General features: G+C 43.3%; 1 protein-coding gene across 2 annotated transcripts in view; it reads left to right on the forward strand.

Moving 5' to 3' along the window:
- LOC126294948 (ankyrin repeat and protein kinase domain-containing protein 1-like) overlaps positions 1-24618 on the forward strand; it is a 92366-nt gene that overhangs the window by 50029 nt on the left and 17719 nt on the right. Inside the window, exons 3-4 of one of the 2 annotated variants that reach the window (XM_049987162.1) lie at positions 4028-4103; positions 16634-16795. In XM_049987162.1, the coding sequence (XP_049843119.1) occupies positions 4028-4103; positions 16634-16795 (238 nt within the window). The remainder of the gene's footprint in view (positions 1-4027; positions 4104-16633; positions 16796-24618) is intronic. The other variant, XM_049987163.1, reaches the window with a different exon arrangement.

The raw sequence follows: 24618 nt of genomic DNA on the forward strand, positions 1-24618 counted from the left end.
AGATCCTCAGAGCGTTTGGGCATCTAGGTATCATCTTGAATCTGGGGTCCAAATATTTTCGTGAGTGTTTGGCTATTACTAAATATGAACCAAATTATGAGCCAGAGCAACAAGAAAGTTGTGAAAAATCTATAAATTCCGATATCTGTTAATGACAGACAAACATTAGAAATAGCTGGATTAAGCAACAACAAAACTTTTCAGTGAGATACCACAAATTTGTATATTTTAACAGAGTTTTACATCCTTTACTGCGTATTTATCATGGTTCACCCCAATTGTAAAAATCACCAACGGACAGATTCATCATTGTTTGACCATGTTAAGCTAAAAGCACTATACTTCAAAAATGGAATGAATTAAGATAACCCTCAGGATCTGTAGAATTTACACCTTCCAAATAATTTTCCAAAGCTTGTGACACATTTCGTGATTTTAAATGGTTTCCACACTGGAAGGGTGGTGCAGATACAAGTCTATTAAATCTCATAACAAACTACTTATCTATGTAATTAACTTACTTGCAGAAGGAATGTTTTTACTACTCAGAATACTATGATGAAATTATTTACAACATTAATTGATAAAATTCCTGTCAACACTTTAGCATATGTAGTCATGCATAGCAAGAAAATCTATCATTTGATGCACATCACAGAATATTAATTAAGAATTTTTAAATAAATAATAAAGAATTTCATGATCTAGAAATCATAGTTTAATTCTTTATTTTTCTTGTTAATATTTATATGATTGTATGGAAAAAATGTTTTACTATACTCTCAACAACTCAATTTCAGCTTTTTAAAAAAATACGTTCAGCTACTAGTTTCCACTACTTCAGTAAATTTGGGATAGCAGGATAAATTTCATCTACGTCTACACCTACATTCATACTCCGCAAGCCACCCAATGGTGTGTGGCGGAGGGCACTTTACGTGCCACTGTCACTACCTTCACTTTAATACTCTTAAAAATTACCAGAACTTAAATCACTGCCAACAAACTCTTGGTAAATATAATTTGCATTTATGTCAACCTGTCTAAAAATATGTAAAAACTTTAGATTATCTCTGAGTAATGGTTTAAGTATTTTAGAATACGAGAGCTAAATAAAAACAATCAATTTCTCTGTGCCTACCTCTAGTAAAATATTCTCTAACTACATATTGGTCTTGAAAACTAAAATTATCATGTACTTCAAGTGAATTGTCTAGATATTAATCCAGTGGTGTAATTTCATCCTAGTCCTCAATAAAAGTAGTATTCATCTCATTAATTTTGACTTGATATTTCGGTTGATCTACACATACAAGTGATTTATTTTCTTCCAGTTTAACCATTCTGGAGGTAGAATATAATTGTCAATCATTAATGTACATCTGCCACATTGGCTTGGTCCTATTATTGCATATCAAATAGAATTGTGTATAAGCTCACCTTATTAATTTCCGATTTTTTCTCTGGAATTCTTATTTATGGCCCCCATCAGTTTTCATTTATTTAATAACGGTTTTGCCTATATTAAATGTATTGCTTATTGCATTTGAGTGGTGAGTCATCTCAAAAATGATTCACTCTATGGATGTATTGCCCTAGTTTATTTCCATTCAACTTTTACAAGTCCAAATATTACATTAAAAATTAATAAACTTTCCTGTGTTTGGGAACAATAGAAATTCCTATTGGTACATACAGATGGAAGAGCTTGGAAAAATTTAGTCACTCAAACTAGCCTAATATACACATTCAAACAGACGAAATTTTAAGTACAGTTACTACTGAGAGTGACGTTATATTACACGTGGACATAAACTATAGTACTGGATGTGTGCTAGGATTTTGTAACCAAATTATTGAAGCTAATAAAAAATGTTGCTAATTATTCCATTCGAATTAATAAATATAGATGTTAGTATAGGTGGTGGAATGTTTATTAAACATACTCACTCTGTTCATCAAAAAACTAATACTGTTGCTTTGTTCAAACTTAACGCTGAATTTAGTGGACCACTAATTCAGAAGCACATTATCCCACATATATTCCATTTTTTGACACCATAAGGAATTTAGAAAACATTGTAAGTGATGATAAAGATAATTTGTTTGACTTCAAACATGGTGCTCTAACAGTTAATTTAGAACTGGCTTGAAAAATTTTATCCTTATAAAATGAACAAGACCGAGAGCTATCAGTTTTACTCATTTCCTGTGAATGCAGAAAGAAAATATAACCCAATTGTTTCTAATAAGGACACTGAAATTAACATAAATATAAGAGATTAATCGCTTCATCCTATGTATGTTCACTTTAAATGAGCTTCAGCATTGTTACAGCTGATGGATCAGATTACCAAATGTATGACAGAAAATTTAATAATAAGTTGATTGAAAATCATTGGTTCCATAACTGTTAAGAAATAAAATAAGTAATGTCTGGAAAAGAGCATTCTTTTATTACATCATCAGTTTTGTCATCCATAATTCTGGTTGGAAATACACTTGATAATACAAACTAATGAGTAAGAAAAACGAGGTGCTTTTTCCACTAGCTATGCCTGGTTGTTTATTTAGAGCTTATAAAGAAATTACATGGGAAGATGAATTGGAGCTGTTCTTCTTAGATGGTTGTAAGTGAAATAAAATACTGTTCCAAAGGAAGAACACTTGAATATTTGAGTACCTATTATTATTATTTATTTATTCATTTCACCATGTAAGGAACACACAGGACCATTAGTTAGCACTGGTATTCTTATATTTATTGTTCTTCTTTTCCTCCCAAAAACTTCTTCATCCACTCACTATGGGCCTGTCTTCTTTCTCTTCTACATGCGTTTTTCAATTTCAGATCCTTTTCCATCAGGTTTGTGGTTGTGAACTTATGACAGTCGATTTTTGGTCTATATGCAATGATGTGGTTTCTAGTGGGTCATTACTGAGTTCTGTGAGGTCATTATGGGTTTCTGTTAGACAGCGTGCCCTGTTTTGGCCAATTCCTTTGATGATAAGGAATATTTTCTTGGCCATTCTCGAGGCGTACATTCTTGCTATATGTCCATAGATTTTCAATCGTCTTTTCCATGTAACTGACATGAAAGTTCAGTTCTTGAGTACAGATCCTCAGAGCGTTTTGGGCATCTAGGTATCATCTTGAATCTGGGGTCCAAATATTTTCGTGAGTGTTTGGCTGTTACTAAATATGAACCAAATTATGAGCCAGAGCAACAAGAAAGTTGTGAAAAATCTATAAATTCCGATATCTGTTAATGACAGACAAACATTAGAAATAGCTGGATTAAGCAACAACAAAACTTGCAGAAGGAATATTTTTACTACTCAGAATACTATGATGAAATTATTTACAACATTAATTGATAAAATTCCTGTCAACACTTTAGCATATGTAGTCATGCATAGCAAGAAAATCTATCATTTGATGCACATTACAGAATATTAATTAAGAATTTTTAAATAAATAATAAAGAATTTCATGATCTAGAAATCATAGTTTAATTCTTTATTTTTCTTGTTAATATTTATATCATTGTATGGAAAAAATGTTTTACTATACTCTCAACTACTCAATTTCAGCTATTTCTTTTTAAAAAAATACCTTCAGCTACTAGTTTCCACTACTTTAGTAAATTTGGGATAGCAGGATAAATTTCATCTACATCTACACCTATATTTATACTCCGCAAGCCACCCAACGGTGTGTGGCGGAGGGCACTTTACGTGCCACTGTTAGTACCTCCCTTTCCTGTTCCAGTCGTGTATGGTTCGTGGGAAGAACGACTGCCGGAAAGCCTCCGTGTACGCTCAGATCTTTCTAATTTTACATTCGTGATCTCCTCAGGAGGTATAAGTAGGGGGAAGCAATATATTCGATACCTCATTTGTTGATTCAGGCTACATTTTTTAAGAAATTGAACCAGTACCAATAAATTTATCCTACAGCTTGTTGATTATAAAAGTATAGAGGTTACTATGTACCGAAAAAGGACTAAATGACACCATGTTTCAGGATCATCCCCAATCGTACCAGTTCAGGAGAATAAGGACACAGCATCTGTTGACCTGGAGTCACCATCAAAAATCACGTAAGAATAAGACAAGCCACTGATCTGTATTGCCCAGTTCTAAGGATGTATGTACTTCCAAACCTACAATGTTTGCAAATGAGTTTCTGTTGATCTGTTTGTGCCATAAAATACACCAAGACTAATGGCCATTTTCGGAAAACTCACTACATTCTCGTTGACTTGTGATAGCAGGTTCATCGAATTTCCAAATTGAACTGTTTTTTTCTAGTTAGTTATTAGCGAAAAAGATAATGAAATGGCCAAGTTTTTTGTATCTTCATCAATTGTTTTCACCCTATTTGCAGTCATTAGTTACTATGAGTTCCTTATGAAACTAGTTTTTTGGTTTTGACATCAAGCCTCTGAAGAAAAGGTACATTGACACACCAGGGGCCACTCTAGCGATGAATGAAATGATGTGCCGTTCAGAACAGAAACAAGCCAGAGAAAATTACTTGTACAGTTTGCATGCAGGGCACTCAAGTATGCAGGCCTTGTTCTCTGTGTTGTAGTGATCTCTGTAAACCTGTTGATGCAATGTAGGCATTATTGTTGTTTGTTGTGTCTGATACTGCTGATAGTTACTTGCAAATGGCATCATGCTGCGCAGAGGGAAGATGAAGGTGAGGAGGAGGTGCGTCGCCCAATACCAGCACAAGGAACTCTTCAGTTTGCTGCGGCGTGGTCAAGCAACACAGTACCAGACCTCAAATACCCTATTTGTTTTGTTTCTGTGCAGTAAAGCCTCACCTACAGACAACTTACGTGTAGTGAAGCAAACCGTCGGAGTAATCACTATCCCCACATCGGTATTACCATTTGGCGAGTCTCTTATTTATCTTTCACTTTCCATGTACATTTCTGCAATAAAGTTACAATTTCCATACAAAATATCATTTACCCTTACCAGGGGAACTACATACAACTTGTAGGAAGTAACAGTGCTTGGTTCCCAATCAGAGCATCTACATCCAAATCTACACAGATACTCCACAACCCACCTTACTGTGCATGGTGGAGGGTACCATGTACCACGACCAACCATTTTCTTTCCTGTTCTACTCGCAACCGAGCGACGAAAAAATGACTATTTATGCCGAATTTGTGGTATCTTGTTTCCGTGGTCGTTACACTGAATGTACGTTGGCGGCATTAGAATAGTTCGGGAGTAAGCTTCAAATCCTGATTCTCTGAGTTTTCTCATTATTTCTCGAAAAGAACGTCGTGTTCCCTCCAGGGATTCCCGTATGAGTTCCTGAAGCATCTCAGTAACCCCTATGTGCTGTTGAAACCCATTGGTAACCACATGTAGCAACCTGACTCTGAACTTCTTTGATGTCTCCCTTCAATCTGACCTGTTACGTATCCCAAACACTCGAACATGTAGGGAATACTTGTATTACACGAGATGGTGTAAGCAAATGTTTCTTGAGAGTGTTGTTACTTATTCCCCATACCCCATGTAGTTACTTCACGACACGACAAACCAGTCCTCACTGCCACATGGAAGCTACAAGCAGTTCCTCACAATACTGTGCCTTTCCTTCACAGTCCCTGGAACTTTCTGTTAAGGCGTTCCTCGAGGTATATGACGAACTTTGGTGCTCTACCCTCTACAACAAACACAGGGAGGGGATTGTACAGCTGAATCTCTGCCTCCCAGTCTTGCTCGAATTTCTGTGGGGTGATAATAAAGACGCCCAGCGAACTCTGTACTATTATTTTCTTGTGATAGGACCTTTCCCACTGCGTCTGTTGCAGTTACTGATCCATCGCAAGCAGATTCAGTATTGCTGAGATCTTAATGTCTAACTATTCTCTGTTTCTACTTCACCTCTCAATACAAGTACTCCCTACAAGTCTTGTTGTTAGTAGTTCTCTTAATTTCCTGTATTTTCCTGCATGTTTAAACATTCAAGCAACACTTAAACAGCAGCTTGACAAATTGAAATTATTGTCTTCGAGAGTAGATCGCACACTCTGCCTGACCTGTTTCTCCTTTAGTTGTACATTATCTTGTAAACTATTCAACTACTGTTCGTTGTAATGTAACACGAAAACAAATGTTAGAAATAAAACACACATAGCCACAGCTATCTTTTGCAGAAACCATGTTACTACTACATTACCTCTAAATGTATTGTAACTCTATTTATGGTGTTCAGATGCATATTTCAGGAAGTCTTTTGATATCTTAAATATCTTCAATGATGTAACTCCTTACCATCCTGTTTATTGCTTCAGATTTCACACACTATTGCATGGTATTTTCCATCTTCTTCTCAAAGCATAAATTTTCTATACTAGTTCCCATTACCATCCCCTGTGCGTCCAAGAATCAATAAGATACCAATTATGAAATTTATTCACAACTGGAAATCCACACAGCTGTCACCTGCATAAAGAAATGACGATAATGGAAATTTGAGTTTGGCCGAGACTAGAACATGGATTTCTCACTTTACATGAGCAGTCGCCTTAATCACTCTAGCTATCCATGTATGGCTCGTGGCCACAGCCAAACTTCCATATGTCATCATTCACACATCTTAACCCATACTCATACACTCATTATGTAATTTCAATAGAGAGGAGGATATTTTAATTGAAAGTCGCTGCCTAGAATTGGCAAATAAATACGATATTGCACTGCCTGTGTTGTTAAGAATAAAGATGCAATGCTCCTTCAGACATGTGCATAAAGAACACTGCATTCTTCTTGTTAAAACACATGCACTGCAATATTTACCTCCTGATGTGAGGCAGAGAATTTCAGTTAAAATGTCCTCCCCTGTACGAGAATTACATTACGTGTGTGTGCCGGCACAGATTGTGACACAGGAACAATGATGTATTGAAGTTTGGGTCGGACTGTGAGCCATGTACGGATGGCCACCGCGATGAGGGTGACTCTCACATAAAGTGGGAAATCCGGGCTCGAGGCCTGGTCCGGCTAATCATTTGCATATCACAGCTTCTTCTTCCTGTCGGTTAAATATCGCGTCTGTAGCACGTCATGTTCGTGGTGCAGCAATTTTAATGGTCAGTAGTGTACATTGGTCTTCCATAACTGCTTCTGATAACTATCATTTTCTCGCACACTCTCTTTCTAGTTAGAGAGGGCGGTAACAAACGAATACCGTAAACAAATGTGGCTCTGAATGCAACGAACCAACTGGCGATTTAGTGGCAACCTTATGACACGACATGTTCTCATCCTTAAACGGAAGACGTCGTCGCTGCTATAAACCATACATGGATAAATGGTAAGTGTGAAGTCCCGTTATTATTACAAAAAAAACTGAAGCACAGAAAAACCAGTCCTTTTCAATTTTTGAACTTTTAAGCTATATGAAATGGAAAATATTCGCTCATAGCATTCCCATGAGATATCAGCTCATATAATACACCCTTGAATTGTTCAAATACGCCACAGTCGTCACTTGGGTTATCCGCAGTAGACTCCTACATTGCCTTAATTCATTTGTGCATGTGGACTAACAACAAGAAGACCTGTAAACCAGTTATACCTCCACCTTCCCCTCTGATTTCACAAGGAATAAGCACCCCTCTCTCAGTTATTCCCGACCATAACTATCAAATCCTGTTACAAATTTTAGGTTGTCTAACTTTATTCGGAGGCTGTCTCTGTATTGCTAGACATCAGCACTCCCTGGCAAACAGATTTTATCATGTGGATAAGAAAAGAGTTTCAGCAATCGAAACTATTGAATGTGGAAAGAGGAATGATAAAAATGGAGCTCATGGTGGAGATGTTAGACTATGAATGTTATGACCGAAAAAATCCAAAACATAGACACCCTTCCCATCCCACATCCCAGCGATTCCTCCTTGGGCGATACTTCTCCGGTTTACTGAAGAATGAAGATCTCTGCCAATCCTATAGAATGGGCTTCTCGAGCTTCAAACCCATAGGTCCAAAAAATTGGTTGTTACATCCTAGTGTTGAAAGCCTCTGCAGAGTGCAGCATCACAAACAGCAATCTCCACTTGGTTAACAGACTGCGATAGAGAAACGCTGTTTCATGATCTATATTTACATCTACAACTAAATCTACTTCTACCCAGTCACTTCGCAAGTAACTGTGTGGTGCGTGTCAGAGGGTACCCTGTCCAATACTTGTCCGAATCTTCGTTACACAGCTGATGGTTGCTTGCATTCGCAACTGTGATTACATTTAATGTACTTCATAACGACTTTAGTCGCCGCAGTGCCTGGTCCTTCAGACATGCATGTGTGTCAGAAGGAGCATTGCACTGTTCTTCTTAATAACAAATCATCTGGAATATCAGAGGTATGAATCATTTGATACATGAGCATCTCAAATAGTTACTGATCTAACATTGTATTTTTAAATTTTAAAATGTTATTTTCTTTTCTCCATGCCCACATATCCTTGATTATTATCTCCACTGTAAATTCCATGTCTAATGCAAACACTTGTTTCTACTTGCCAACATGTTACATACCAAATTCTGTCAAGTGGCTTACTTATTATAACTGCCATGTCTAAATACACCTGTTGTACTTGTGTATTGCACTGAGAAAATATACACTCCTGGAAATGGAAAAAAGAACACATTGACACCGGTGTGTCAGACCCACCATACTTGCTCTGGACACTGCGAGAGGGCTGTACAAGCAATGATCACACGCACGGCACAGCGGACACACCAGGAACCGCGGTGTTGGCCGTAGAATGGCGCTAGCTGCGCAGCATTTGTGCACCGCCGCCGTCAGTGTCAGCCAGTTTGCCGTGGCATACGGAGCTCCATCGCAGTCTTTAACACTGGTAGCATGCCGCGACAGCGTGGACGTGAACCGTATGTGCAGTTGACGGACTTTGAGCGAGGGCGTATAGTGGGCATGCGGGACGTACCGCCAAATTGCTCAACACGTGGGGCGTGAGGTCTCCACAGTACATCGATGTTGTCGCCAGTGGTCGGCGGAAGGTGCACGTGCCCGTCGACCTGGAACCGGAACGCAGCGACGCACGGATGCACGCCAAGACCGTAGGATCCTACGCAGTGCTGTAGGGGACCGCACCGCCGCTTCCCAGCGAATTAGGGACACTGTTGCTCCTGGGGAATCGGCGAGGACCATTCGCAACCATCTCCATGAAGCTGGGCTACGGTCCCGCACACCGTTAGGCCGTCTTCCGCTCACGCCCCAACATCGTGCAGCCCGCCTCCAGTGGTGTCGCGACAGGCGTGAATGGAGGGACGAATGGAGACGTGTCGTCTTCAGCGATGAGAGTCGCTTCTGCCTTGGTGCCAATGATGGTCGTATGCGTGTTTGGCGCCGTGCAGGTGAGCGCCACAATCAGGACTGCATACGACCGAGGCACACAGGGCCAACACCCGGCATCATGGTGTGGGGAGCGATCTCCTACACTGGCCGTACATCTCTGGTGATCGTCGAGGTGACACTGAATAGTGCACGGTACATCCAAACCGTCATCGAACCTACCGTTCTACCATTCCTAGACCGGCAAGGGAACTTGCTGTTCCAACAGGACAATGCATGTCCGCATGTATCCCGTGCCACCCAACGTGCTCTAGAAGGTGTAAGTCAACTACCCTGGCCAGCAAGATCTCCGGATCTGTCCCCCATTGAGCATGTTTGGGACTGGATGAAGCGTCGTCTCACGTGGTCTGCACGTCCAGCACGAACGCTGGTCCAACTGAGGCGCCAGGTGGAAATGGCATGGCAAGCCGTTCCACAGGACTACATCCAGCATCTCTACGATCGTCTCCATGGGAGAATAGCAGCCTACATTGCTGCGAAAGGAGGATATACACTGTACTAGTGCCGACATTGTGCATGCTCTGTTGCCTGTGTCTATGTTCCTGTGGTTCTGTCAGTGTGATCCAGGAGTGTATTATAGCAGTGTAATTTTAATTTGTTATGAAATAATATACAAGCAGTTTTAAACCAGTAACCAATGTTATCGTTTATCTCTCTCTCTCTCTCTCTCTCTCTCTCTCTCTCTCTATCTCTCTCTCTCTCACACACACACACACACAAAACTGATGCACCCTTCAGTCATTTTCCTCGACTTTCCTTACATTATCTTGTGTCTTCATTACACTCCTAAAAGTCCCAGCTGACTTTCAATGAGCAAACATGATTTCATGAATTTTTATGAAATGTACTTTGAGCATTGCCTCTTGTAACGTCTTTCTGATTATTTTCAGTCACATAGACTCACTCATTCTACAGGAAATCTTGTAATCTCAGTCTGAAGAAAATGGGTATACGGTGTCCACAGGCGCTGGTAGGCCTATCAGTAGTGACAAACAGCTGTGCCATCCTCTGTCAATGGCGCCATTGCGTACAGTATGGGAATGGCCTCGCTGCATACAGTACGGGACGGAGGGGAAGACGTCGGATTTCTCGCTCTTCTCCTGGCGGTTGTCAGTTTTTGGGACTTTGGTCCGCTGCTACTCTGTCAGTTAGTATCCTGAGGCTAAGTACACCGTGTTCCAGTATCCCCCCCTCACATCAGGCACAAGCGGGAATCGAACATGGTTCCTTTTTATGGCAGTATCCTGTGCAGACCACTCAGCTAAAGAGGTAGTCAGACGATATGGTTATATTGAATAAAATAATGAAAGAAATCTTCTGATTTCATTAAAGTAATATCCTCAGAATTTTAATATATATATATATATATATATATATATATATATATATATATATATACTTCGCAAGTAATACAAGGTGGTCCATTGATCGTCACGGGGCCAAATATCTCACGAAATAAGAGTCTAACGAAGAAAGTACGAAGGACGAAACTTGTCTATCTTGAAGGGGGAAACCAGACGGCGCTATGGTTGGCCCGCTAGAAGGCGGAGCCATTGGTCAAACGGATATCAACTGCGTCTTTTTAAGTGGGAACCCCCATTTTTATTACATGTTAGTGTAGTACGTAAACAAATATGAATGTTTTAGTTGGACCACTTTTTTCGCTTTGTGATAGATGGCGCTGTAATAGTCACAAACATATGGCTTACAATTTTAGACGAACAGTTGGTAACATGTAGGTATTATAAATTAAAATACATAACGCATGTACGTTTGAACCTTTTTCTTTCGGTTGTTACAATGTGATACATGTACCTTTGTGAACTTCTCATTTCTGAGAACCCATGCCGTTACAGCGTGAATACCTGTAAACACAACATTAATGTAATTAATGCTCAAAATGATGTCCGTCAACCTCAATGAATTTGGCAATACGTGTAACGACAATCCTATCAACAGCGAGTAGTTCGCCTTCCGCAATGTTCGCACACGCATTGACAATGCGCTGACGCATGTTGTCAGGCGTTGTCGGTGGATGACAATAGCAAATATCCTTCAACTTTCCCCACAGAAAGAAATCCGGGGACGTCAGATCCGCTGAACGTGCGAGCCAAGATATGGTGCTTCGACGACCAATCCACCTGTCATGAAATACGGAATTCAATACCGCTTCAACCGCTCGCGAGCTATGTGCCGGACATCCATCATGTTGTAAGTACATCGCCATTCTGTCATGCAATGGAACATCTTGTAGTAGCATCGGTAGAACATTACGTAGGAAATCAGAATACATTGCACCACTTAGATTGCCATCGGTAAAATGGGGGCCAATTATTGTTCCTCCCATAACGCCGCACCATACATTAATCCGCCTAGGTCGCTGATGTTCCACTTGTCGCAGCCATCGTGGATTTTTCGTTGCCCAATAGTGCATATTATGCCGGTTTACGTTACCGCAAGTAGGTGAATGACGCTTCGTCGCTAAATAGAAAACGTGGAGAAAATCTGTCATCGTCCCGTAATTTCTCTTGTGCCCAGTGGCAGAACTGTACACGACATTCAAAGTCGTCGCCATGCAATTCCTGGTGCCTAGAAATATGGTACTGGTGCAATCGATGTTGGTGTAACATTCTCAACACCGACGTTTTTGAGATTCCCCGTTCTTGAGCAATTTGTCTGCTGCTGACTTGCGCATTAGCCACGACAGCCGCTAAAACACCTGCTCGGGCATCATCAATTGTTGCAGGTCGTGGTTGACGTTTCACATGTGGCTAAACACTTCCTGTTTCCTGAAATAACGTTTTGGCAAACGGTTCATTTTAAAACGAAGCAAATATCGTCCGCACTGGCGGAATGTTACGTGATACGACGTACTTATACGTTTTTGACTATTACGGCGCCGTCTATCACAAAGCGAAAAAAGTGGTGCAACTGAGACATTCGTATTTCTTTACGTACTGTACAAATATGTAATAAAAATGGGGGTTCCTATTTCAAACAAATTCGTTTGATATCCCTTTGACCTATGGCAGCGCCATCTAGCGGGCTAACCATAGCGCCATCTGGTTTCCCCCTTCACGGTAGATGAATTTCGGTCTGTGTAGATTTTTCGTTTGATGCTTATTTCGTTAGATAGTTGGCCCGCTCACTATCAATGGACCACCCTGTATATATTCAATCTACGTATCTGCGACAAATAGTCAGAAGACATTCAAATTAGCCTGTTCAATGACAGGCAGCGTTTCAGTTTCTGCGATAATAATTTTAATGGCAGTTACATTTTACGCTGGGATAGCTTCATTATATCACATATTACGTCGTCTGTCCTTGTCTGAATTTCCTACCTGCTCAGTTTCAAAGTTGCTGTCCCTATGAAACTTTCTAGGAGGGTAAAGCAGTTTGCCACTACAACTCGCACAGTTTAACTCTGCCAAGAAATATGATATCAGACCCTATTCCACTGCAGAATGATGATTTCATTCTGCTCTCCCCATATTTACCATTGTTGCGTAGAACAGATGTTGCCTAATAGACGAGACATAAACATCTTCTGATGATCACAGTACCACATTACATACATTTAAAAGTTGTTACCGCTCTAATAGGTGTGTGATTGTTGTTCTTATGTAGCCAAACAGTCCTGTGCAATAGTTCTCGTAACTTTGGCCTTTGCATGTACCATGGGGCTTGAAAAGTTCTTGGAACAGAATGGAAAGAAAGGACTTACATCACTGACAGTTTTTTATTTTTCGGTGTTGTCTGTTTGTAGATTAATGCACTTCATCCAGCGATGTACCAGTGCCTTGATACTATCTCGAAAATGAGTTTCCTCCAGGCCTGCAAAATAGTTGTCACCTCCGACTATCAGTTCTCCGTGTGAACTGAATCTTCGTCTACCAAGAAAAGTTTTCAGGTTTGGGAAGAGATGGAAGCCATATCAGGTGAATAAGACGGGTGTGGCAACAATTCGTACCTTAGTTTGTGTAATTTTGCCATGGCGATGGCACATGGGTGCGTGTGGGCATTGTCTTGATGGAAGATGACTTTCTTCCTTGCTAACCGTGGCCTTTTTTAGAGTATCTTCTGTTGCAGTTTGTCCATGAGGCTAGCACAGTATCCTCCAGTAACTGTTTGTCCAGTGGGAAGATAATCTACGAACAGAATCCCCTTCGCATCTCAGAACACTGATGCCATGATCTTTCCCGCCGAAGAAATTGTCTTTGCTTTGTTTGGTGGCGGGGAATCAATATCTTCCCACTCCTCTAACTGTTGTTTCGTCTCTGGGGTATAGTACCTAGTGTTAAGTGTTTCGGCGTCGATAACTACACCTTCTTCAGAACAACAATGAAACCTACAAGTGCCGAAGAAGACCTTTGTCAATGATTAAAAGAACACAATAGCTATACGATTATAAACGAAAAAGAAAAGGAAAACACAAACAGTATAGATGTACAAAGTCAAAACCACTGTTTAATGGTGTACGTTCCACCTCACACCGGCCTATGTTCGATGGGCCATGACCCGCCATAAACTGCAGCTGCAAACGGTTGCGCACGTACAAGCCTGGCCCGCTACCTCTGCACATGCGCAACACAAGGGACGTGACTTGAGTGCGCATGCGCATAAGAACACGAGAAAGTTTATACATGGGTCGGGGCTAAATAGCCCATATGTTCCCAACTGTGGATCAACGTATACCAAAAAATGGAATGGATAGAACAAGAGACGAGCTAAATAGAAGATGAAACCTAAAAATAACCGCACACGGTTGCTTATGCTAGTAAAGAAATCTACCTGTGACAACAGGAGGAACTCTTAAAATTAAAAACTATACCTATAGCCAGTAGTTAGCCTGGGGGGGGGGGGGGGGGGCAGCTGAGGGGACGTAATCTAAAGACGTCGTGGTAATAAGGATATAGGGATAAAACGTGAGGTGTTCAACGGGCTAAAATCACCTTCACCGTAAAAGGAAAATAATGATAAAAAGTTTCAGCTGTGGCCACAAACCGGCGCAAAATATCTTGTTCGTTTCTCCTAAAACATGGCCAAACATTGTTCTGATATGCCCATTCTCGTGAGTTTTGGATCCAGCGTCAAGAATCGCGGCAATCGTCTTGCAGATAATTTTTTTCATTTCTAATTCTTCAGTTAAAGTGTGATATACCTTTCCAGACGATATCTGGCAAAAGTGAGCAATTTCACGCATTATAAGTCGGCGATCCTCCATGACGATTTTGTGCACATCTTGGCCGACCACAGCGTGGATCATCATCTAAGCTCTCCGGACCAAATTTAAAATGATTCGTCCACTTCGGAACAGTTGAATATGAAGGAGCAGAATCCCACAGTTTATATTCTGGAAATTGCTTTCATACTTCTCTTACGGAATACTTAATCACTGCTCGAATCTCGATTTCTTCCATCTTCGAAAATCGGCATGCAGGAACAATAAAAGAGTCACATCACTGCCACAGCTCTCTTCTAACAAGGTTACCTCCCATCGCCCCCCCTCCCTCAGATTTAGTTATAAGTTGGCACACTGGATAGGCTTTGAAAAACTGAACACAGATCAATCGAGAAAACAGGAAGAAGTTGTGTGGAACTATGAAAAAAAAAAGCAAAATATACAAACTGAGTAGTCCATGAACAAGATAAGCAACATCAAGGACAGTATGACCACATGAGCGCCGTGGTCCCGTGATTAGCGTGAGCACCAGCGGAACGAGAGCTCCTTGGTTCAAGGCTTTCCTCCAGTGAGAAGTTTAATTTTTGGTTTTCAGACAATTATCAAAGCTCATGCTCTCACAGATAATCAACTTCGCTCTCCAAAATTCCAGGACATGCTCAGATTTGCTTGGACATATGCAGGATTTGACGGTCTACACACAGAAAAATTTGAAAACGTTAAAAACATATGTATTGACAGAGCACAGGGAAAACTGTGCGACTGTGAAACTGTTGCATTCATTTGTTGCAGTGTATGTGACAAACTCTTATGTTTTCATCACTTTTTTGGGAGTGATTATCACGTCCACAAGGAAACCTAAATCGGGCAAGGTGGAAGAATATTTTTACCCGTTCGCCAAGTGTACAAGTTAGGTGGGTTGGTAACATATTCCTGTCATGTGACGCACATGCCGTCCACAGTGTCGTATAGAATATATCAGACGTGTTTTCCTGTGGAGGAATCGGATGACCTATGACCTTGCATCAAATGTTTTCGGTTCCCATTGGAGAGGCACATCCTTTCGTCTATTAATCGCATGGTTTTGCGGTGCGGTCGCAAAACACAGACACTAAACTTATTACAGTGAACAAAGACGTCAATGAACGAACGAACAGATCATAACTTTGCGAAAATAAAGAAATTAAATTTTCCACTCGAGGGAATAATTGAACCAAGGATCTCTCGTTCCGCAGGTGCTCACGCTGACCACGGGACCACGGCGGCCCTGAACTGGTATTATCCTTGATGTTGCCTATCGTGCACATGGACTACTCAGTTTGTATATTTTGCTTATTTTTTTCATAGTTCCCCACAGCTTCTTCTTCGTTTCTAGATTGATCTGTGTTCAGTTTTTCAAGGCCTATCCACTGTGCCAACCTATAACTAAATCTGAGGGGGGGTGGTGGGTGCGATGTGGAGGTTCCCTTGTAAGAGCACTGACTTGGCACCTGTTTACAGGCAACAGTGCAATGGGTATCACGTGAACAGCCGGCTGTGGTGGCCGTGCGGTTCTAGGCGCTTCAGTCCGGAACCGCGAGACTGCTACGGTCGCAGTTTCGAATCCTGCCTTGGGCATGGATGTGTGTGATGTCCTTAGGCTAGTTAGGTTTAAGTAGTTCTAAGTTCTAGTGGACTGATGACCTAAGATGTTAAGTCCCATAGAGTGGTCAGAGCGATTTGAACCAACCATCACGTGAACAAATCGTAGTGCTAGCGCTGACCTCTCGTAGTGATTGCGAGAACTTTTCAAACCACACTCGTACCTTTAGTTTGTGCCTCATTTTGTACAAACTGTTGTTTGCTATGCTAAACTACTGGTGCAGGAAACTTGACAGAAGCACTGGGTATATTGATCAGCTCAGTGGTAATTCATCTTTCTTAACGGTCTTTGGAATTGTGCCTCTGCTACTTCTGTGTGGACAACGTGTTGGTAGCACTGTCTACAGTGAGCTGTGCTCTCGCGTGTATGCACACATACATCTGTCCACGCAGCGTCTCTCTGTGCAGGTCGCCAGCTGCTACAGACAGCGGGGCCAGCCGTTCCGCACAACCGCACAGCCGCCGCAGCCGCAGCCGCTCCCCTGTCTCGACTTCAGCGTCCTCGGTTACCTGCAGCGGTCGCCCACTTAACATGACCGCCGTCTCTATCCTTCGGTGAGTCCTGTCGCACGATGAGCACATTTCTATGAATTTATAGGTTTCTTACCAGAGTGTCATTGCTTTGTTGTATTTTCCGATGTATCAGAGAGTACGTTTGTCTCGAAAAGCTATACCATTTATATACGAGGGTGAGTCAAACGAAAAACCTAAAATATTTTTTATATATTATTTATTGTGCAGAAGTGGTATAAAGCTGTATCACTCTTCAACATAATCTTCCCCACGCTCAGTGCAAGTCTTCCAGCGCTTACAGGGTGCATAAATTCCTTAGCGAAAAAAATCTTTTGTATGTCCGCGCAACCACTCATGCACCACGTGGCGTACCTCTACACAGAACGGAACTTCTTTCCACCCAATGTGTCTTTGAGTGGTCCAAACATATGGAAATCAGTTGGTTATGAGAAATGGCGCCGTTCCTTGCTCGCTCTCTCCGTTTTCGTTAGTGGAAGTGAACCCAGGTTTGGTCCCCAGTAACGAATCTTGCAAGGAAGCCACCACCTTCCCGTTGAAAGCGCCGAAGAAGTTCTTCACAAGCATCAACACGTCGCAGACACTTTGTGAAACTGGAGCACATCGTTCACAATGTGGTGTGCTGACCCACGACTAATCTGTAAACAAGCTGCAATGTCATTCAGTGTCACTCGGCGGTTTTCCTTCACTATGACTTCAACTGCTGCAATGTTCTGTGGAGTCACAACTCGTTGTGCCTGACCTGGACGAGGAGCATCTTCCACTGAAGTCACACCATTTGCGAACTTCTTACTCTATTCGTAGACTTGCTGCTGTGACAAACACGCGTCACCATACTGAACCTCCATTCGTCGATGAATCTCAATAAGTTTTACACCTTCACTACACGAAAACCGAATAACAAAACGCTGTTCTTCCCTGGTGCAAGTCGAAAGTGGGGCGGCCATCTTTATCCTGATACTGTGACAGTATGTGTGCATCTACACTACGCTGCCACCAGCAGGCCATTCTGCACGCTGTTTGTAGCATGCTTACCAACTTACAGGATAACGGCGCGAAATTTCGATTTGTTATTACAAATTTAAGGTTTTCATTTGACTCACCCTCGTATTATGACGTTTGACTGGGAGTGAAACAAAGCGATTCTCTACATCCTTCTTTAGGTTCGCAGTGAGAACTGTATTCTGTTCGAAACTCAAGTATTGCAGTTACATGGGAAAGGTGATATAAAATAAAATTCTTTTCCAAAGATTGTAAATTTACTGGTGTCTTGTATACTATTCCTGGTGTCAATGGTGCTTTGCTTGTTGCCTGGTTTGTGGAGGTTGAAGGGAGCAGACTACAAGGGCCATCGGTCCCTTGTTCCATGACCATAAAAAACCTACAAAGAACAAAAAACAAGCAACATAGATGACAAGGGACGACACAGAACAAGAAAGAGAAATACCAGACGAAAGAAATTTAAAGTAGACAGAGTGTGACAGTGGTTGGCCAATCATGGAAACAAAAAAGGAAAAGCCAACTACCAAGAAACACACTAAAAACCCCAATCTAAAACCGTAGGCCAAAGACCAGACCCAACACAAAAAAGAGACAAACCTTTAGATCGAGCAATAAAAGCCCTCTCCCTGAATAAAATTAAGCCTGACATTGCAGCGTCACCCGATAAAAGTGCAGGGAGCTTATCAGGCCGCGCAAACGTCTGTGTGAGAGGAGTTAAAAGCGGACCACCATCAATGCCGAACCACAGGGACAGAGAGGTGGGTCTTCATGGCGCAATAAATATCCATGACAGGTGTCGCCAGTGCGTCAATGGCAGACAATGGAGTCCTTTCGCGAGGCCCACAAGGAAGAGCGCCTAACACCAGTAGTCTGCCTGATAACCAGACGTTTGTTGGGTGAAGGCAAAGTGCGCCATTTATCACACCATGTACCATGTACTTTCTACCACCAAACTGACTGGAGAGCACATTCCAAAAGGCCAATCTCCAGGGCCGGTGCTCTGACAGCCTGTTTGGCCAGCGTGTCCACACATTCATTTCCCAGGATGCCAACATGACCCGGGGTCCACACAAAGATCACAGAGCAGCTGCAATTGGCAAGAGTATGGAGGGACTCCTGGACAGCCATAACCAGATGAGAGCGAGGAAAACACTGGTCGATAGGGAGTCACTACACATAATTAAGGACTCACCTGAGCAGGAGTGGATATGCTCTAGGGCGCGAGAGATGGCTACCATCTTGGCAGTGAAAACACTGGAAGCCAGCCGGCAATGAGAATTGGTCAGAATGATCTCCTAGAGCAAGAGCAGAACCAACATGACCAGCAACCATCGAACCGTCGGTATAGATCACGTTAGAGCCTTGAAACAAGGCAAGTATGGAATGGAAGCGGTGGTAGGGAGGCTCAGGAGGGACTGAGTCCTTCGGGCCCTGTGTCACATCGGGCCAAAGGCATGGGCGGGGCGCACCCAGCGGGGATAGATGTATATGGGCCCAGAAAGTAGGTGGGAGAGGGAAAAACACAAACCCCATGAGAAGAGCCCAGATGCGAACTGTGATCGTACACCCCAACTAGGGCCACCATTCTAGAAGATGAACGACCGAGTTGTGGAACAGGAGATGGTAATTGGGATGCGCAGGCAAGCTAAAAACATGTGCAGCATAAGCGGTCAGAAGTCATAGGTGCCGGATCCGAAATTGAGGGACACCAACCTCCACAGGTATGCGGTTGACAGGACTTGCGCAGAAAACTCCAGTTCCAAATCAGATCCCGCAGTGAAGGATGGACTCAAGCAACTGCAATGCCGATGGCGATGCCGAACCATAAGCCAGGCTCCCATAATCTGGATGGGACTGAATCAACGCCTGGTACAGTCATAGAAGGGTACACTGATCAGCATCCCAGCTGGTGTGACTCAAGCAATGAAGAAGATGCCTTCAGCAGGTTTGAAGCTGCTGAATATGAGGGAGCTAAGTCAACCAGGTATCAAAAAGCAATCCCAAAAACCAATGCATATCCATCACAGCAAGAAGTTCACTGTCAAGATAAAGCTGTGGCTCAGGGTCGACACTGCGACGCCGTCAGAAATGCATAACTCAGGTCTTGGCAGCTGTAAACTGGAAGCCTTGTGCTTCAGCCTATGACTACGCCTTGCAGATAGCGCCCTACAGCTGCCATTCAACAAATGCAATGCTATTGGAGCTATAGTATACGCAGAAGTCATCAGCATACAAGGAACCTGATCAGACGTTCCCATCTCTGCAGTGAGCCCATTGATTGCAACAAAAAGAGGCAGACACTCAAGACAGATCCTTCCAGGACCTCATTCTTATGGACTCAGGAGGAACTATGGGAGGCCGCAACTTGCACCCACAAGGAATGAAGCGACAGAAAATTTTGAATAAAAATCGGGAGTGGACCCCTAGGACCCCACCCATGGAACTTGGTGAGGATGTAATGTCGCCAAGTCATATTGTATGGAATCTGCATGTCAAAAAAGATGACAATCACATGCTGACAGCTGGCAAAGGTTGTATGGATAGCAGAGCACCTGACATTGGATGAGATTTGGTCCGGGAGCCATATCAGGGCAATAGGCTAGTGCAGTTTGGAATTGCCACTCACTGAATGGAGTATTGTACAATTCAGGCTGGTGCATGTGGAATGAAAGGCTCTGACGTTCCAACCGCTCTTTCAGGGAGCATAAGCCCAGCAGGTAATTCGCAGAAGCAGAACTCGCAGCAAAATGCTCTGCCAAGCGGTTTGCAATCGTGTCCGATTCAGTACAGACGCTTGAGGGCCCACAAGCGGTCCCTAATTGCCTCAGCGATCTCGGGTGACCACCAAGGCACAGTGCTCCGCTGAGTGGACCCAAAAGAACAGGGAATTGCAGATTGTGCTGCAGATTGATGATGGTGGTGATCGAGTCAACCACCACATTAATGGCATCATCAGAAAGAGGCTCAATAGTGGCAATGGAGGTGAACAAGTCCCTATCAGTCTTATTCATAGCCCATATGGAGGGGCGCCCAGAAGAGTGACGCTGTGGCAGTGACAGAAAGATTGGAAAGTGGTCAGTACCACACAAGTGGTCATGCACACTCCATTGGACAGATAGTAAAAGGCTAAGGCTGCAGATCGGAAAGTTGATGGCTGAGTATGTGTCATGCGCCTCACTCAAATATGTGGAGGCACCATTATTTAAGAGGATCAAACTGTGCCAATGTTTGCTCAATGACAGCGACTTGGCCTGTTGCCATTGATGTGTCCCACAGAGGGTTATGGGTGTTGAAGTCACCTAGTAAAATAAAAGGCGCAAATTGGGTTATTAGTGCAGCTAGTACATGCTGCAGGACATCACTATCAGGTGGAAGATATATACTGCAGACAGTAACAGTCCACAACTGAACAGTGACAGTCTCTAAAAGGGTTTGAAGAAGGACACACTCGCTGTACAGAAAGGATGTAGATGCAGACGCCACCAGATACATTGTCACAGGCTGCCTGGTTCTTATAATAACCCCGATAGCGACGGAGAGCGGGGGTTCATATCGCCGAAAACCAAGTTTCTTGGTGAGTCATGAAGAAGAAAGGGTGACAGTTGAGAAGTTGGCGGAACTCAACAAAGTGGTGGAAAAAACCGCTGTAATTCCACTGGAATTTAACATTGTCCACAGCTGAAACAGGCATGAAGGGACCGCTGGGTCTTTTACCACCATTAAATGAGAGACAGAATCGAGAACCATTGCGTCTGAGGTAGAGGCGAGATCGAGGTCGTTGGGAGGCACCAAAATCTGCAAATCGTCATCACAGAGCATGTAGTGGCACAGAGGCAACCTGAATCTCTGCCTTCCTACCCAGCAGTTTCTTCTTCTTCTTCTTCTTTTTCATCTGCCCCTCCACCTGCAGCTACTTAGGAGCAACCTGGGAGGAAGTCTCAGAAGGAGGTTCAGGGACAGATGAAAAGCAGGAAACAGACGCCCGCCGTTCCTTGAGCCACTGACTGACATCACCTGTTGCACTGGAGGATGCCTTAGAAGGTAGACTTCAAAGACGCCCTTTTGTCATGAGAGAAGCCGGAAGAGGTTGGCACACTTCTGCCAGGGATACGGGGTCTGACATGCACATCAAGTTGGGAGGTTGGTCTCCCAATGGAGGTACCTCAGGAGCATCAGTAGAAGCAGTGTCCCCCATCACGGACACGGGGCAAGAGTTGGGGTGGCCCTGAGAGCCCACTGCACCGTAGGGACAGCCGTCGCCAACGGGGCAGTGAAGTCACAGTTGCAGCATAGGATGCAGTCATTGGAACTGGATGAAGGCGTTCATATTTCCTCTTCGCATCTTGAGAGGTGAGCCTGTCAAGGGTTTTGAATTCCATTATTCGCCACTTCTTATGGAGAACAGGGTAGTGAGGAGAGCAGGGAGGGTGGTGCTTCCCACAGTTGACACGAGTGGGAGGAGACACACACAGGGCTCCCAGGTGTAGAGGACGACCGCAATCCCTGCAGGTGGCTTTGAAGTTACAGCTTGATGACATGTGGCCAAACCTGCAGCACTTGAAGCACTCCATAGGAGGAGGCACATACGGTTTTACTTCGCAATGGTAAACCATCACTTGACCTTTTCAGGTAACAAGTCACCCTCAAAACCCTAGATGAAGGCAATGTAGTGACTCTGTTGTCTTTAGATCCTCTATGCATGAGCCAGATGAAGTGGACACTACGTTTCTCTAAGTTGGCACGTAGCTCCTCAACTGACTGCAAGAGGAGGTCACGATGGAAAACAAGGGCCTGGACCATGTTAAGGTTTTAATGGGGAGTAAACGAGATTGGGATATCGTCCAGCTTGTCACAGGCGAGTAACTCCCATGACTGGGCTGGGGAGACTGCCTGGATTAAAAGCGCCGCATTACCCATCTTAGACAACGCCGCCACTTTCCCAAACCTGTCTTCTAGGTGGTCTACGAAAAACTGGGGCTTTGTTGCCTCAAATGTCTCTCCATCAGTACTGCTGCTAACCAGGTACCAAGGTGAATATTGCTCTCGAGACCTGCGTGCCCTACAGTCCTCCCAGGGTGTAGCCAGGTAAGAGAACGATCGGGAATCATAGGTCGCTGCATCGAAATCATTACTGACACACTTTGAGACTGCTGGGGCCGAGCGACGACCAGCTTTATTCGATTTAATCCGTTTCAATGCGGGTTATCCGCCCTAATGCCACACACTCCGACCAGGGGCTTTCCCCATGGGCGCCATCCCACCACAGCAAGGGCCACCTGGCAGGATGACCATTGCTGGGAGTGCTGGTGCCCCAGAAGGAAGGGCACCTACTCCTTGGCATACATGGGGAGGTCTCATCTCAGGCATCAGAAGTGCGATCCTTGCGCTGTCAGGAGGCTATCACCAAGAGGCTACATGATGACCCCACCACGACATACTGGCAATCGTGATGGGTTTTTGTTATCAAAACGGTGCAGAATTGTCGTGGATCCTAAGGATGCGACTGCACAGGAGGAAGGAAGAAGGCAACACAAAAGACGTTCGGTGCAAAGCGACAATAAGTAGGAAGGATGATGGACAAACTACAAACATCGCGTAAGGCGTTCTTCCCCAAATCGCAAGCAGTAGCAAACAGAAATTTGGAAAAATGGAGGTTTAACTTGAGAGGGCACCAACAACTAAAGACCAAAACGTTGGAGACTCCTTTTGGTCACCTCTTACGATATGCAGTAATACTGCAGGCCAATTGTAACCCCCGAAGTTTCAACGAGGATGGTTTGCGATTCTGCTAATTAATCCTATGGGAAATGTGTGTAAATAGGAGTATTGATACATGTGATGTCCATATTAAATCAAACAATGGAAAATCCAGAAGGGAATGTAACAATATTGTGAGAAGGAAACTAGCTACTCACCATATAGCAGAGATGCTGAGACTGCAGTTGTACGAGAGAGTTGCATTTGCGTGAGTGTGTGCGTGCATATGTGTGTCTGTTGTTGACGAAGGCCATTGGCCGAAAGCTTTAAGTGTGAAAATCTTTTTGTTTTGCCTATCTGCATCTCTGTGTCCACGGTTTTCATATTAGCTACCTTTTGCTGCCACCTACTGCCAGGTACTCCATATCTGTTATCTCAGTAGTCATTACACATGGTGAGAGAGCATGGGGTTCCATGGACTTCATGGACTTTGAATGTGGTCAGGTGATTGGGCGTCACTTGTGTCCTACATATGTACGCGAGACTTCAGCACCCTTAAACATCCCTATGCCCACTGTTTCTGATGTCATAGTGAAGTGGAAACGTACGGCACAAAAGAGTACAGGCCGACCTCGTCACAGACAGAGACCGCCAACAGTTGAAGAGGGTCGTAATATGTGATAGGCCGTCACAAAGAAATAGAAAACTGCATCAGGATGCATTGCAAGATCAATGACAGGCGGGAGCTGAGAAAACTTGGCTTTCATGGTCGAGCAGCTGCTCATAAGCGTGAAAACTGGGCAATTGGACAGGGGAAAAGCGTTGTGTGGAGTGACGAATCATAGTATAGAATGTGACGATCCTATGGTAGGGTGTGAGTATGGAGAATGCCTGCTGAACGTCTTCTGCCTCGTGTGTAGTGCCAACAGTAAAATTCGGTGGTGGTGTTACGGTGTGGTCGTGTTTTGTATGAAGGGGGCTTGCACACCTTGTTTCTTTGCGTGGCACTATCATAACACAGGACTACATTGATGTCTTAACCACTTTCTGGTCTTTCCCTGTGAAGAGCAATTGGGGGATGGCGATTGCATCTTTCAACACGATCTGGCATCTGTTCATAATGCACGGCCTATGGTGAAGTGGTTGTA

This window comes from Schistocerca gregaria, chromosome 11 (genome assembly GCF_023897955.1).
Source record: "Schistocerca gregaria isolate iqSchGreg1 chromosome 11, iqSchGreg1.2, whole genome shotgun sequence".
Classification (NCBI taxonomy): domain Eukaryota; kingdom Metazoa; phylum Arthropoda; class Insecta; order Orthoptera; family Acrididae; genus Schistocerca; species Schistocerca gregaria.